Source organism: Trachypithecus francoisi, unplaced genomic scaffold (genome assembly GCF_009764315.1).
Source record: "Trachypithecus francoisi isolate TF-2019V2 unplaced genomic scaffold, Tfra_2.0 Lachesis_group5, whole genome shotgun sequence".
Classification (NCBI taxonomy): domain Eukaryota; kingdom Metazoa; phylum Chordata; class Mammalia; order Primates; family Cercopithecidae; genus Trachypithecus; species Trachypithecus francoisi.
Genome location: NW_022681470.1, coordinates 53,807,136 through 53,822,917, shown reverse-complemented (window position 1 = coordinate 53,822,917; position 15,782 = coordinate 53,807,136). Strand labels below are relative to the sequence as shown.

At 35.3% G+C, this 15,782-nt stretch overlaps 1 protein-coding gene across 2 annotated transcripts in view; it reads left to right on the top strand.

Moving 5' to 3' along the window:
* The window catches only part of ASPM (assembly factor for spindle microtubules), a 63,273-nt gene that overhangs the window by 6,062 nt on the left and 41,429 nt on the right, over nucleotides 1–15,782 (top strand). For both annotated transcript variants that reach the window (XM_033196931.1, XM_033196929.1), the window contains exons 4-12: nucleotides 664–768; nucleotides 5,286–5,432; nucleotides 7,219–7,464; nucleotides 8,461–8,528; nucleotides 10,452–10,593; nucleotides 11,183–11,313; nucleotides 11,829–12,004; nucleotides 15,365–15,510; nucleotides 15,601–15,686. In XM_033196931.1, coding sequence (XP_033052822.1) covers nucleotides 664–768; nucleotides 5,286–5,432; nucleotides 7,219–7,464; nucleotides 8,461–8,528; nucleotides 10,452–10,593; nucleotides 11,183–11,313; nucleotides 11,829–12,004; nucleotides 15,365–15,510; nucleotides 15,601–15,686 — 1,247 coding nt within the window. The remainder of the gene's footprint in view (nucleotides 1–663; nucleotides 769–5,285; nucleotides 5,433–7,218; nucleotides 7,465–8,460; nucleotides 8,529–10,451; nucleotides 10,594–11,182; nucleotides 11,314–11,828; nucleotides 12,005–15,364; nucleotides 15,511–15,600; nucleotides 15,687–15,782) is intronic.

The following is a 15,782-nucleotide window of genomic DNA, read 5'->3' as shown; positions in this document are numbered from 1 at the left end:
CATTGTGGTAATAATAATGTACAAGTCTCATAAATTTGTTCTCATAATTGTGTGAGAAAAAGATTATGATAGTGCCTGGCACAAAGTATTTAACTATTAGCTGCCACTATTATTTTGAACATTGTTGAACTCCTCCCTACCTCTTCTAACCTCTTGTATGTCATTTCCGACATGTACTCTTTGCTTCATCCTTATTGCAGTTCTGGCAACAGGCCACATTCCTCATGCCTAATTTTAATTTCATAAGTTAACTCAAGTAGATTCCCATTTGGGAAGGGTCTTCTACCATTTTTAAACTTTTTTTTTTTTTTTTTTTTTTTACCAGACTGAGTACTACTTCAGGGCTGGGACCATATTTTTCAATTCTGCATATTCTTAGCACCTCGCAAAGAGTCTGGAATATACAGACACAATAAGTTGTCGTTGAATCTAGACTTAGCCTCTATAAACACAAAATAAATTGTGGTTTATGGTCTGTAACTTCTGGATGTTGGTTTGATAAACCACCGAATTCATAGCATTAGTGCCTGGAGTACAGTGGTTATTAAGTATTTGCTAAATGAATATGATTGTGAAGACCCCAAATTTTAACTTTCAAATCACTGACCTATTTAGGGAATTTATATGTTAATGCTCCTAATTTTGTTTTCTAATTTATTTTAGATTTATTAATATTTAAAACTCCAATTTCTAAAACAAACAGAAGGACAAAACCCATTATCGCTGTGGCACAGTCCAATTTGACCTTCATAAAACCATTAAAAACAGGCAAGTATTTATTGTACTTAAACTCTCTGAAAACATGATATTGAATGAAACATTAATTGCATTTCACATGGAAATGAATTGATTTTTGTTGCTGAATAAAAGCCTGGAAGAATTGTTAAAGTGTATATTAAAATGACAGGATAATCTGTCAACTTTCTATTTGATAAAAGAAATAAAGACCAAATGTTCAATAGATCAGTAGGGTCACTACAGTAATCTATTGTATATTTCAAAATAGCTAGAAGAGAATAACCGATGTTTCTAGCATAAAGAAAAGACGGATATTTGGGCTGCGGGTGCCCGCCACCACGCCTGGCTAATTTTTTGTATTTTTGGTGGAGACGGGGTTTCACCGTGCTGGCCGGGATGGTCGCGATCTCCTGACCTCGTGATTTGCCCCCCTCGGCCTCCCAGGCGAGAGCCATCGCGCCTGGTCAAAAACATGGGTTGTTACCTGATGCTGTGGTAGGGAGTATGTATGAAGTGAAAGTTGGAAAAGGGATGGTCAGAGACCGTCACTCCCCTTGGGGAGTTTTCCAAGTGGAAAATGAAAATCACTGTGACTTCGTTAAGCTCTTCGATATGCTTCTTTGTACCAATATGGAAAAATCTAAAAGAAAAAAACCCACACTCAGCACTATGAATGTTATAGGTACCAAAAACTGCAGAAAATGGGCTTTATAGATGTGGGCCCAGACAACCAGCCACTTAGTTTTCAAGACATCTTTGAAGCTAAAAGACAAGACTTCTATGATCAATGTCAGAAGGAAGAAGAAGAATTGAAACAGATTTATGCAGCGAGTCAAGGAGAAAGAAGCAACATTTAAAGAAGCTGAAAAAGAACTGCACGACAATTTCGAGCATCTTAAAACGATTCAACAGGAGGAGATAAGGAAGCTCGAAGAAGAGAAAAAACAACTGGAAGGAGAAATAATAGATTTTTATAAAATGAAGGCTGCTTCTGAAGCACTGCAGACTTAGCTGAGCACCAATACAAAGAAAGACAAACATCGTAAGAGAAAAGAGTTTCTCTTAATTTTCTATTTGAGAGCCCTATCGTTCTACATCTCAACTTCCTGTGAGATTGTATTTGTAGCATTTAACTCTGAAGTTCTCATTTTAAAAATTGGCTTGCTTATTGTATATTTTCCCCAACTAAAGTGTGAACTCCTAGCGAGGTGTGGTGGCTCATGCTTATGATCCCAGCACTTCGGGAGGCAGAGGGGGGTAGACCACCTGAGGTCAGGAATTCAAGACCAGCCTGACCAGGATGATGAGGCCTTGTCCCTGCTGGGAATACAAGAGTTGGCTGGGCGTAGTGGCCAGTGCCTGTGGTCCCAGCTGCTTGGGAGGCTGAGGCGGGAAAGTCACTTGGGCCCCGGAGGTGGAGGTTGCAGTAAGCTGGGGTCTGGCCATTGCACTCCAGCCTGGGCGACAAGGGAGGGACTCCATCTCAAGAAATAAAGAAAAAGATGTGAACTCCCTGAAGACAGGTCCTGTGTCCATCTTTTCAGATTCCGTATCCTGGCACTTAGGACGTAGACTAACACGAAGATGATATTCGATCAATATTTGCCAAAATGTAAAAACAAACATGTAACATCATGTAAAAGGAGCTGGTTGGGCGGAGAAATTTCTTTACCATAGTCCTGCTTGTGGATCTGGTAGTGACTTTTACATTTTTTATCTAAATAGAAGCTGGAGGCTTTGTTGGGGACTCATAGGCATAAAATATTATGTTACATAAATCTAATTAATAGGCCTATTTTCCTTTTTAAATTCTACTAATAATTTCTTGATAGTTTTTATTATGATAAAAGATTGGATTTTGATTAGAACTCCCATGCTTTTGTGTCATACTTAAAACTGATGTTAGAATAAAGAATTCAAAAGCTAGAGAAAATCAGAGTACAATGAGGAGCCATGAGTTGCATTTGAATGATAATATTATGTCTTACAGATTTGGGGTATACACTAAAGTTATCAAAGTTGTAGAAAATAAGGCCGGGTGCGGTGGCCCACGCCTGTGGTCCAGCACTTTGGGAGACCGAGGTGGGCGGATCACTTGAGGTCAGGAGTTTGGAACCAGCCCGGCCGGCATGGTGAAACCCGGTCTCTACTGATAATGCAGAAGTTGGCCGGGCGTGGTGACATGCACCTGTAGTCCCTGCTACTCAAAAGGCTGAGGTGGGAGAGTTGCTTGTATCCAGGAGGCAGAGGTTGCAGTGAACAGAGATTGTGCCACTGCAGTCTAGCATGAGTGACAGAGCGCTATGAGTCACCATACCTGGTATGAGCCACCATGCCCAGCCCACAATGACTTTTATACATGTTGTTAAATCATCTTACAGATTTTATAATTTGGGGGAAGAAAAATTTTACTAAATGATCTTTTATTGGAAACTCTACAAGAACCAGAATCTTTGCTTTGTTCACTTATGTATCCATTCCTAGGCCTAGAACAATGTCTGACACATACCGGCAATTATTCGTTGAACAAATGGACCCAGCAGCATAAATTAAAAATGTAGATTATTGACTTTCAAAAGATAATTAATGTAACTTACTTACTGCTTCTGAACATGTTTGTGGGTTATATTGCTGAGGGACCTTTATCTTCTCATTCTTTCATCTTAATCCAATGTTACTAAAATTGAAATCACCAATATTATTCCATATCTAAAACTAATATCTACCTTATAAAAATTATCACTCTGCGGCATTTGAGAATAGACTTTTTAGGTAATAATGGTATGATCCATAGGGTTTTTTTAGGACACAGAAGGATTCATGCTAACAGAACATTTTATTTTCTATTTTCCCAGAGCTATAAAACATGATATTATATGATACTATAAGGCATGTTTTTATTCTCTTCATAATTTTTTTCTAAAACAAATTAGTGTTTGATTCCCATATAACTTTTAATTTTATAAGTAAATATTTGTCTCTTTCAGCTCCAGTTTTATGTGAAATACAGTTTCCAGATTTATATAGCATGGAAAATTTTAATAAGTCAGAGTTACTGATTTTTGCCAGCCATTTTCTCAATTATTTACTTCTTTTATCTTTAGTTGATTTTTTTTGTAGTGACAAGTTTTGTTTCTATTCTTGTTTCCTTTTGTGTATATTCTATGTGTATTTTGTTTTTGTTTACTATGAAAATTACATATAACATCCTAGAGTTATAACATTCTAATTTGAATTTCTTTCAACTTAACTTCAATGACATACCAAAATTCTACTGCTATATAGCTCTACTCTTTTTAGGTTATTGATGCAACAAATTATATCTTTATTCATTGTACACCACCTAACAAATTTATAATTGCATTTACTGCATTTGCCTTTTAAATCCTATAGAAAATAAAAAGCGGAGTTACAAACCAAAATTACAATAATACTGTTTTTCCTTTGTTTATGTATTTACCTTTACCAGAGAGCTTTATATGTTCATATAGCTTGCTTACTTATATAGTTACTGCCTAGAGCTCATTTATTTCAACCTGAAGGACTTTAACACTTCTTGTATGGCAAATTTAGAGATAAATGGATTTTTTCAGCTTTAAAAAAAAAAATCCGGAAATGTCTTAATTTCTCCCTAATTTTTTAAGGACAAGTTTTCTAGCTATCGATTTCTCAATTGACAGGTTTCTTCATTATTTTAAATATATAATCCACTGCCTACTGGCCTTCAAGTTTTCTGCTGAGAAATCAGCTGCTAATGTTATCCAGATCTCTTGTCTGTGAGAGGTGCTCTTCTCTCTGAGCTTTCAAGATTCTCACATTGCCTTTTTTTTGTTGTTTTTTGGAACAGAATCCTGCTCTGTCACCCGGGCTGAGTGCAGTGGTGTCATCTCAGCTCACTGAGACCTCCGTCTCTTGGGTTTGGGTGATTCTCCCGTCTCAGCCTCCCAGGTAGCTGGGGCTACAGGCATGTGCCACCATGCCCGGCTAGTTTATTTGTGTTTTTGGTAGAGATGGGGTTTTGCCATGTTGCCCAGGCTGGTCACAAACTCCTGGCCTCAAGCAGTCTGCCCAGGACTACCATTTACCCAGTAATCTCATTACTTGGTAACCCAAAGGAAAATAAAGCATTCTACCAAAAAGGCAACAACAACAACAACAAAAAAGACAGATATTTAAGGTGATGGATATCCCCAGTACACTGACCTGATTTGTATAAATTCTATGAATATATTATCACATGTACCTCAAAAATATGTACATCTATTATGCGTCAATTATAAAAAAGGTATTCTATCAGACTTTAATGCAGTTGACTTGTGGTGGTTTAGTATTTTTAAATAACCAGGAAATATTGCTTTACTTTTCCCCATTTTGCTATGATTACATTTCATACCCAAAATGCTTTCAGCTCTTTCCTGCAAGTAGTAGAAAAGCAAATATTGTTCAGTGTTTTAATGATGGTGTTGCTAGTAAAAGTGGCTTTTGCTATATATTGTACAATAAGTTAAAGGAAATTTTCTTATGCAGTAACCTAATTGTATTCTTAGATATTCCCAGACACCCGATGCCATTTGCTGCAAAAAACATGTTTTATGATGAGCGCTGGAAGGAAAAGCAGGAACAGGGCTTCACTTGGTGGTTAAATTTTATATTAACCCCTGATGACTTCACTGTAAAAACAAATATTTCTGAAGGTAAACGTTAAATTAATGTTTAAATTTAATAATACTTTTAACAGATAAAATTTTTAACATATTTTGTCATTCTTTAATTATACATAGTTATTATAATTAATGGCATCATTCCCTGTTCATTAGCCTAAATGCTTGTATAGGTAAGAATTTTTACTTCCGTAAATTTATATATGTAGATTTTCTTTACCAAAAGTACTGAAATATACTTTTTGTTCTCTATTCTTTCTCATCAGTCAATGCAATCAGTCCTGTGTGGCCTGCCCACTTTGGGCATATTGTCCCACTGTTAAATACCTTAGTTTAAGAAGTATGTTGGAAAGCTATAGGATTATGAGGAAACTAAACACCAATTCATATGAGGAATTTTTGAACATTTCAGTGTTTGTTCTGGAAAAGAGAAAACTTGGTAAAGGGACTGGGTAGAGATGTGCCTGTCAAACATTTGAAGTGTTCTCTTGTGAAAGAGAAGGAAACTTAACTTTGTGCAGCTCCTGCATAGAAGTTATAGGGATCAATTTTAGTTCAAGATAAGGAAAAATTCTTATAAATGTTTAAATTGTCGAACCATCATATCAGCTGACTTTTAAAGTGATGATTTTCCTATTGTTCTGGTGTTCAGACAGATACTGATTTATTTTTGTCAGAGAAGCACGTGTATAGGATTTTTTTTCTTTTTTTTTGAGACGGAGTCTCGCTCTGCCGCCCAGGCTGGAGTGCTGTGGCCGGATCCCAGCTCACTGCAACCTCCGCCTCCCGGGTTCACGCCATTCTCCTGCCTCAGCCTCCCGAGTAGCTGGGACTACAGGCGCCCGCCACCTCGCCCGGCTAATTTTTTTGTATTTTTTAATAGAGACGGGGTTTCACCGTGTTAGCCAGGATGGTCTCGATCTCCTGACCTCGTGATCCGCCCGTCTCGGCCTCCCAAAGTGCTGGGATTACAGGCTTGAGCCACCGCGCCCGGCCGGATTTTTTTTCTTTTTTTGCTTTTGGAGACAAGATCTCACTCCCTTACTCAGTCTGGAGTGCATTGATGTGATCACAGCTCACTGCAGCCTATGCTTCCCAGGCTCAAGCAATCTTGCTCCCTCAATCTCCTGAGTAGTTGTGACTACAGGTGCACACCACCATGCCTGGCTAGTTTTTTATTTTTAAATAGAAGAGTTCTTGCTATGTTGCCAGAGTTGGTCTTGAACTCCTGGGCTCAAGTAATTCACCTTCCTTGGCTTCCCAAAGGGCTGGGATTACAGGTGTGAGCAATTGTACCTGGCTGGATTTTTACATTAAAAGGGTTTTTGGATTAGATGCTCTCTAAGCAGTGATCTTAGAGATCACTTAAAAAAAAAAAAAAACAACTTTTTTCCAAAAGGAAGCAAAGCCCCATTTTTAGTTATTTTCTTAAAAGAAAATGTGTTTTATAAAAGATTAAATTACATTTCAAAATTCAATTGATTTCTTAAAATTATGTTCCTTAGAAACTTGACTTTTATCGATTTATAAAAAGGACAGGAACAGATAAACCAGTTAGGAGGTTAATTCAGTAGTCTGGATTAGAGATAATCATGTTTGAATCTGTGATAGTAGAGGCGGTGAGAAGTGGCTAGACTTGGAATACATTTTGCAGGTAGAGCTAACAGGTTGCAATAATAGACTGGCCTAAGGAGTAAGCTTGGAGAGGGTGAGGAATAGATTCTGTTTTTACCATCTGAAATTGCATTTTATTGCTGGATTTAAGAATATATAGACATATTGTTTAACCAGAAACATTCTTTCTTTTGTTTTCACCCAGTAAATGCTGCTACTCTTCTTTTGGGAGTAGAGAATCAACATAAAATAAGTGTTCCTAGAGCACCGACAAAAGAGGAAATGTCTCTCAGAGCTTATACTGCTCGGTGTAGGTTAAACAGACTACGTCGTGCAGCATGTCGTTTGTTTACTTCTGAAAAAATGGTTAAAGCTATTAAAAAGCTTGAAATTGAAATTGAAGCTAGGCGGTTAATTGTTCGAAAAGATAGACACCTATGGAAAGATGTGGGTAAGAAGATTGAAGAAATCTTGACATTAATTCTTTAAAAACATTCAAGAGGTTTTGTGTTTTTTTTCCCCCGGCTTTATTTACATATAATTGACAAGTGAAAATGGCATATATTTAAGGTACACAACATGATGTTGATATATGTATATATTATTAAGTGATTATAACAATCAAGCCAATTAATATATCTACTCACATAGTTACCTTCTTGTGTATATGTGTGGCGAAAACATTTAAGAAGTACTCTCAGCAAATTTCAAGTATACAAGTCACTGTTATTAACTATAGTCATCATGGTATACATTAGATCTCCAGAATTTATTCATCCTGCATAACTGAAACTTTACACCCTTTGACAGCATCACCCCAGTCCCTCTACCCCATTGTCTGGCAACCACCATTCTCTGTGCTTCTATGAGTTCAACTTTTTTAGATTTCACATGTAAATGAGATCATACAGTATTTGTTTTTCTATGCTTAGGCTATTTCACTTTGCATAATATCCTCCAGATTGATCCATGTTATCACAAGTGACAGTATTTCTTTCATTTTTAAGGCTGAATAGTACTTCATTATATATAAATATATATATTTATCATATATTTATGTTTACATATACATACACACACATACACATACCCCACATTTTCTTTATCCACTTATTCACTGATGGACACTTAGATTGATTCCATATCTTGGATATTGTGGATAATGCTGCAATGAACATAAGAATGCAGGTATCTCTTCCAGATACTGATGTCCCCAAGACATTTTGTATTTCAAAGCTAGGTATACATGCTTTAGCTTTGCTGCCAAAAATCCCACATACTTGAATATGATCACGTATATTTAAGACTAGAAGTGTATTTTATTTAAATTAACTTATTTCGTATAAGCAATTATTTTTTTCCCACTGATATACTCTCCATGAAGTTTTATTTCTTATCTCTGTTTGATTATCGATTTGAACTTATTTGCCTTTGACATGCATTTCAGGAGAACGTCAGAAAGTCCTGAATTGGCTGTTGTCCTACAATCCTTTGTGGCTTCGAATTGGTCTAGAGGTAAGCATACATTTCAGATTTCTAACACAATATTTTTTTGTGATACACTTTTTGTAGAATAGACTCATTTTATTAAAATGTGGTTTTACTTATAAAAGTTTAAAGTCATTAGGTTAGCTTTATTCATCTTTTAGTATAAAATGTAAGACCCATTAATAAATGCTTATTAGGTAAATAGACTATGCCATTATATATTATTACACCGTATTGTAATATAGCATTTTATTGTACAGTCTCTTTAAACATAACTTGGTGCTGGATGTAATAACAACTATAGTAAACTCATTTTTGAAAATTTACAAATGCAAAGACAAGGCTGCTGTGAATACATTTTCTAATTTAAATTTCTTAAAACTCAGTGAACTATGTATTATTATTTCCACTTCACTAACGAAGCAGAAGCTTAGATGTTAAAGTGACTTGCCCTATGCCAATTAATTGGTCAGGAATTGAACCTATACCAATCTGATGAAATAGTACTCATAAAAATGTCATCAGGATTTGCATTCTTTACATAGTACTTGGCTTTGTAATATCTAGAATGTTGAAACCAACTGAATTAGAAAGATACTATTAATAATTGGCTGTTTAAAGACATTTTTATTAAAAATATCTTTTGTGCATCTGTATTCTTTAGTCTTTTGTTAGTATGCTTTCACATTTTTTCTAGCTTTCTTACCTTCTTAATGTAGGGTCTCCCATTACTATTTCAATTTATTCCAGGTTTTGGAATAGAAGAGTCTTTGGGACCAAACAGGATCTTTGTAATAATCTGACTTTTATATACCAATAAATTGAGGTCCAGAGGAAATAAATAATAAGCTTACTGTGGTTACACAGCATTATGGTGTCATTGCTGGGATTTCTTATTTCAATTCCAGTGTCCTTTTCCTTTAAATAGTTGGCAAGTTACATATCGATTAGCTCTACTTCACATGTGAAAGAATTCTGGAACCTCAATTGAAATAGAGCCCCCCATATTTGGGACATTGCTTTTCTGTGGCAAAAATAAAATCAAGCACTTTGTGTAAAACCTTGCAATGCTTTTTAAAACCTCTTTGATGTAATTTGTATCATCTCCACCCACATTCCATTAACCAAAGCACATTATCTAGCTAAGCACAAGCTAGTTAGGAATGTATTAACCTCCTGCAAGTCACAGCAAGTTTATGGCAGGTGGTGGAGATGTATAATCTTTTTACAGGTACCTTATTACTACACCCTAGGATTCTTTAAATAAATGGACATGACCTTTGAGGATTTTAAGAAAATTTCAAAGACCAAAAAAAGTAAATAAAGATAAATTCCTCTGTTTTGGTAGATAATAATTAATACTTTTCCATGCTTTAATCTTTATATTTTGTCAATGTAGGGTTGCAGAATTTGATTTTTTTTAGTTTTTTCTAATTGATTTAAAAATTGTTAATAAGCATGCTAATGTTAAACTAATTTTATATTTAAATCATTGATTATGAATAGACCTGTACTTTCCAGATTATCCTGGATGATTTGCAGATGTTTTCTACCTTGATAACTATTATAAAAATTTGAGTATTTCAGTTTCCGTTATAACTTCATGATGTACTTAATGGGACAGTTATAGATAAATTTGAACAACATGCCTATATTTGATAGTTCTTTAACTTAAATGAAAAAATTAAATTCAGAATGTTGCTTGTCAGATGATTAAGACTTATCTTAGCCCTGAGCTTTGTCTTTTTTCATTACGAAGTACACCATTATACACTAAGAAATACATAAATCATGTATGCATAGTTTAAAGAAGTTATTTAGCAAATAACCATGTCATTTAGAAAGTAGAACATTGCCAGTTCCATAGGTTATGGTCTGCCATTCCTCAGTCACATCCCTTTGTTTCTTAGAGATAGCATAATTCTGACTTCGGCTTTAATTTATTTTCAGACAATTTATGGAGAACTCATATCTTTGGAAGATAACAGTGATGTCACAGGGTTGGCTATGTTTATTCTGAATCGCTTACTTTGGAATCCCGATATAGCAGCTGAGTATAGACACCCCACTGTTCCTCATCTGTATAGAGATGGTAAATATCTCTGCCTCTCCTACATTCTCTCCACACTATATATAAATGGCTTATTGTCATTCTTTCTGTTTCTGTTTACATTTTCCTTTCTCAAAGAAACAAATCTAAATAAGTCTCTGTTTCTAGTACTCTCCCTTCATCCACCCTCATTCCCCATCAATTCCTTCATCACTATTTATAATTCTATTTGTTGTCTCTACCCATCCTCTTCCCCCAGTAGGTTATAAGTCCTATGAGGGTCATGTTTGTTGTAGTTTGGTGCTATATATCTAACACATGATGGTGCCTGCATGTAGTAGGTGTTCATTAAATGTTGAGTAAGACCAACTAAATCTCTTGATGCCTCTGTGCCTATTTCCTCATCTGTGAATTGAAAATATTAAGTGATGCATACCTGTCCCATAGAGTTATTGGGAGGATTAAATGGATTTATACACATAAAGCACTAAAAAAGGCACAGTGTTTTAGTTGTGCTTGCTACCCCCCACTTTTTGTTTTACTAACACATTATTATTATGATCATCATATTTTAAGATGAAATCTACCTTGCTTAGATGAACTTGCTATGCTTTTTTGTACTTTCTTTAAGGTCATGAAGGAGCTTTGTCCAAGTTTACATTGAAAAAGTTATTGTTGTTGGTCTGTTTTCTTGATTATGCTAAAATTTCCAAACTCATTGATCATGATCCTTGTCTCTTCTGTAAAGATGCCGAATTCAAGGTATGCTTTTCATTTTATGCTTTATATTTTATATTTCCCATTTATGACTTTTGCTTTTATGGTATATTTTCTCTTTAGAAAAAATTAGTCTTCTAAAGAATAATACTCAGGGGAGTAAAATAGGAATGCCTGTCTAGTGAGTCCCATCAGTAATTCTAACCATCCCTGATTTTTATTGGATTACCTTTCACCAGCACATCATCATTACTCTTAATTTTGACTTGAAAATGGATTAAACTATGCTTCTGAAGATTTAATTTTTGAGAAAATTTCTTTCCTAATTTTGATGTAGTATATTATCACATTAATGCTAGTTTTTATAGTGTATTATTATGAGCAACTTTTAGAAAGATCTTAAGTTGGAAATATATGAAATTTGCATTATTAATGTATAATATGAAACTATTTTTATACCATTTTATTTTTATATGTACAGAATGATTTGGAGGATTTGTTTTTATTATAAGCAAAATTATCATATTGGTATATAATATCTGAAACTTATTTCTTTATAGGCTAGTAAAGAAATCCTTTTGGCTTTTTCACGAGATTTCCTAAGTGGTGAAGGTGACCTTTCCCGTCACCTTGGCTTACTGGGATTACCTGTTAACCATATTCAGACACCATTTGATGAATTTGATTTTGCTATTACAAATCTTGCTGTAGACTTGCAGTGTGGAGTGCGCCTTGTGTAAGTATAAGAAATAGAATCATTTTGCTTAATGGAATAGACTAATATTTTCTGGAAAACACTGTTTTGTGTAATTATTCAATGTTGCTCTTTCATTTAGTACAATAAATTTAGTATTGAAAAAATGGAGATTTCTTTTTCAGGGAAATAGTACGTCAATATTATGTGCAGAAAATTTGTCTCCTAGCCACACTTTTTTTCCTGGTGTCATGTGACTAGGGCTCATGGATAATAATTACTGATGTCTCAGAATAGGAGTTGGGAAGACCTTTACACTAATTCAAATATCAAACATTGAAATAACATTTTTTTGTTTTTTTTGAGACGGAATCTCACTCTGTCACCCAGGCTGGAGGGCAGTGGCCCGGTCTTGGTTCACTGCAAGCTCCGCCTCCTGGGTTCACGCCATTCTCCTGCCTCAGCCTCCCGAGTAGCTGGGACTATAGGCGCCCGCTACCATGCCCGGCTAATTTTTTGTATTTTTTTTTTTTTTTTATTAGAGACGGGGTTTCACCGTGTTGGCCAGGATGGTCTCGATCTCCTGACCTCGTGATCCGCCCGCCTCGGCCTCCCAAAGTGCTGGGATTACAGGTGTGAGCCACTGCGCCCGGCCGAAATGACACTTTTTATTGACAGTGGTTTCATGAGTTTTATATCATTTGAGATCACTTTTAGTAGTATGAACCTTGTTTTACATATGAGGAGAAAAAGATGAAGTGGTAGAATAGATTGCCCAAGTTTTCCACAGTGTAATTGGGACATAAACTCATGAAATCCAACTTCAAATTACACAATATTTCCTCAATAACAAATGGAATGCTCAAAATTGGCTTTGGTATGTGTAATGGATAGCCAGTTTTGCTTAGACGGAATGGCCATTAGCTTTTTGCCATGATTGGCCTCTTTAGGGTATCCAGATTGGAAATACTCATTTTATTTCTAAGAACCTCTCCAAAATATGTTACATCCTTATCGAGGAAGCACTTTTGGGAGCAAGGCAAGAGATTTCTTTAAAGCAATGAAAGTTTTTTCTCTGTGTGTTTAGGAAGTTCTTATGCTTCAAAACAGCTAGTTAAATGTTGATGTATGGGAAGCACAGATTTAATGGTCTTTATAAAATATCTCTTCTACAATAAAACTTACCAAACTCTTTAGCTGACCCTGGTACATTTTTGTCAGATTTTAAATTGCTTATATTGTAGCTAAAATTAATTGCAGGCAGTCTTCATGTTAAAATTCATATTGTCTAAAAACTCAACTGATAGGAAAGTAGCTATTTGGATATACTTTTTAATTTCTTTGTTTTGACTAGAGATAACTTTAGAGTATAAACTAAAAAAACCTTATATCCATGTTTCATGGAGACCAATAGAAAGAACTGTGAATATTCAGAGAAATAGAACAGAAGAGAAAACTCTGGGACATAAATGTTTTCAGATATTTGAAGAAAGGTCTTATACTAAAAGGTGATTAAATTGTTTATTGCCAAGCAAAATAACTATGCATGAACAATGAAAGTTTCAGGAAGATGAGTATGGGTTTGGTATAAAAACTTGCCAATATTCAGACATGTCTTTAGCAAAAAACCAGTTCACAGCGTTGGAAGGTTCAAGCAGAGGTCAGAGGACCGCTTGGCCAGAATGGAGAAATTCTTTGACATTTATGAGGACGAGATTCTAGATTTTTATGAATCCTCGGTTTTTGAAAAACAATTTACATGTCCCTTGCCTTCTTTTAGGCTAAATTTCCATGAACATTCTTTTCTTTCTGATCAGTATTCTCACAAGTTAATAGTCTTTACTGCAGCTTTGTCTCACTTCAGCAGTTCCATATGAGCTAAGATCATTTTGCTTAAAATATTTCACATATTATTTTTTTAGTTGGCCAATTTATTTATTTAATAAATTCAAGCCATCGCATCAATATTCTGGCCAATAGGAATTGTTTTTATACTTTGTCCACTTTCTATGAGGAACAAGGATTAGTTTAATGTTCAGTGCTATTTTTCCACAAAGAATGTCCCCTCCTTTTTTTTTTTTTTTTGAAACAGAGTTTTGCTCTGTCACCCAGGCTGGTGTGCAGTGGCACGATTTTGGCTCACTGCACCCTCCGCCTCTGTGTTCAAGCAATTCTCCTGCCTCAGCCCTGCGAATAGCTGGGACTGTAGGCATGCACCACCATGCCTATTTAATTTTTGTATTTTTAGTGGAGACGGAGTTTCACCATGTTGGCCGGGCTGGTCTTGAACTCCTAACCTTAGGTGATCCACCCACCTTGGCCCCCCAAAGTGCTGGGATTAAAGGCATGAGCCACTGTGACTGGCCAGAAAGCCCATTTTTATGCTTTTACAGGAGTTACTGAGGATTTAGCACTGTTGGATGTTAATGTTATTTAGTCGGTTAGGAATTCTAAGTAGTTAAGAGATTGATCTTGCATAACCAAATTTCTATTTTGTTAAGTGTCAGAAAAATGACTGTTTATAGATCTTTGAAGTCACTTGAGAATGCTTTGGGATGGTTACTCTATTAATGCCGTGGGTGATGGGTTGGTCTACAATTGATTGAATGGTTGGCCTAGAATTATCTTAAGTCTCTTTCTAGCCTTTAGAGACTATGGTTGTGTAAGTAATTCTACCAGCTTTTTGTTGCAGACAGAAATCAGTTGGGGCTTGCTTTTTCTGTCTTTGTTAGGTAGATACTCAAATATTTGTGGGTGTGTGTGTGCGTGTGTATATACATACACACATATAATATATATCTATATATACATATATACACATATATATATACACACATATAATATATATGTATATATAAAGGAATTACCATGGAAATTAGTAAAATGGGATTTTAGTTCTCATATTAGTTTTGCCATTACCAGCTCTATGACCATGGGCAATTAATTTAAGCTCTATGGGCCTTAGTTTCTTCATCTAACAATAACTAATTGTGGGCTTTACCATGATAACTAAAATAAGAAAATAAAGCACTTGCTTGACATGTAGAATATAGTACATCCCAATAAATGTGCTTCCTCTCTGCTCTACATCCCTCTCCTCTCTTTCCTTTCCTCTCTTCTTTCTCTTCTCTGTAGAGCCCTATTATTTTGTTCATGTGTGCATTTATCTGTGTATGTCTTCTTTTCTTATCATCTGTTCACACACTTCAATCCCAAACTTAAAATAAGAACCTACTTGCCAACTATGGGGCAACAGAGTTTTGAGATAGTTTTTTGAAGTCTTTCTGGTCATAAAGCCCTGTAACTGTTGGGGTTTATGTGGGAAATAACTATATTTCAATGAATGATTTTTTTCATATATGTTTTCATAATAATTTCATCTGAATATTTTATTACTGCCAGGCGAACCATGGAAATTCTCACACAGAACTGGAGTCTCTCAAAGAAACTCAGGATTCCGGCAATAAGTCGTCTTCAAAAGATGCACAATGTTGACATTGTTCTTCAAGTTCTTAAATCACGAGGAATTGAATTAAGTGATGAGCATGGTAAAAACTGAGTAGAGTTAAAACTTATTCTTCTCACTGAATATTGATATGTGTGTACATTATGCTAATGGACAACCTTTTCTTTTATAGGAAATACAATTCTATCTAAGGATATTGTGGATAGGCACAGAGAAAAAACTCTAAGGTTGCTTTGGAAAATAGCATTTGCTTTTCAGGTATTATACATTTAGTACATCTTGTACTTCTTATCAATTTTTGATTACTGATTTGTAAAAACAATTTGAATCTAATAAAGAATAACAACAACCATC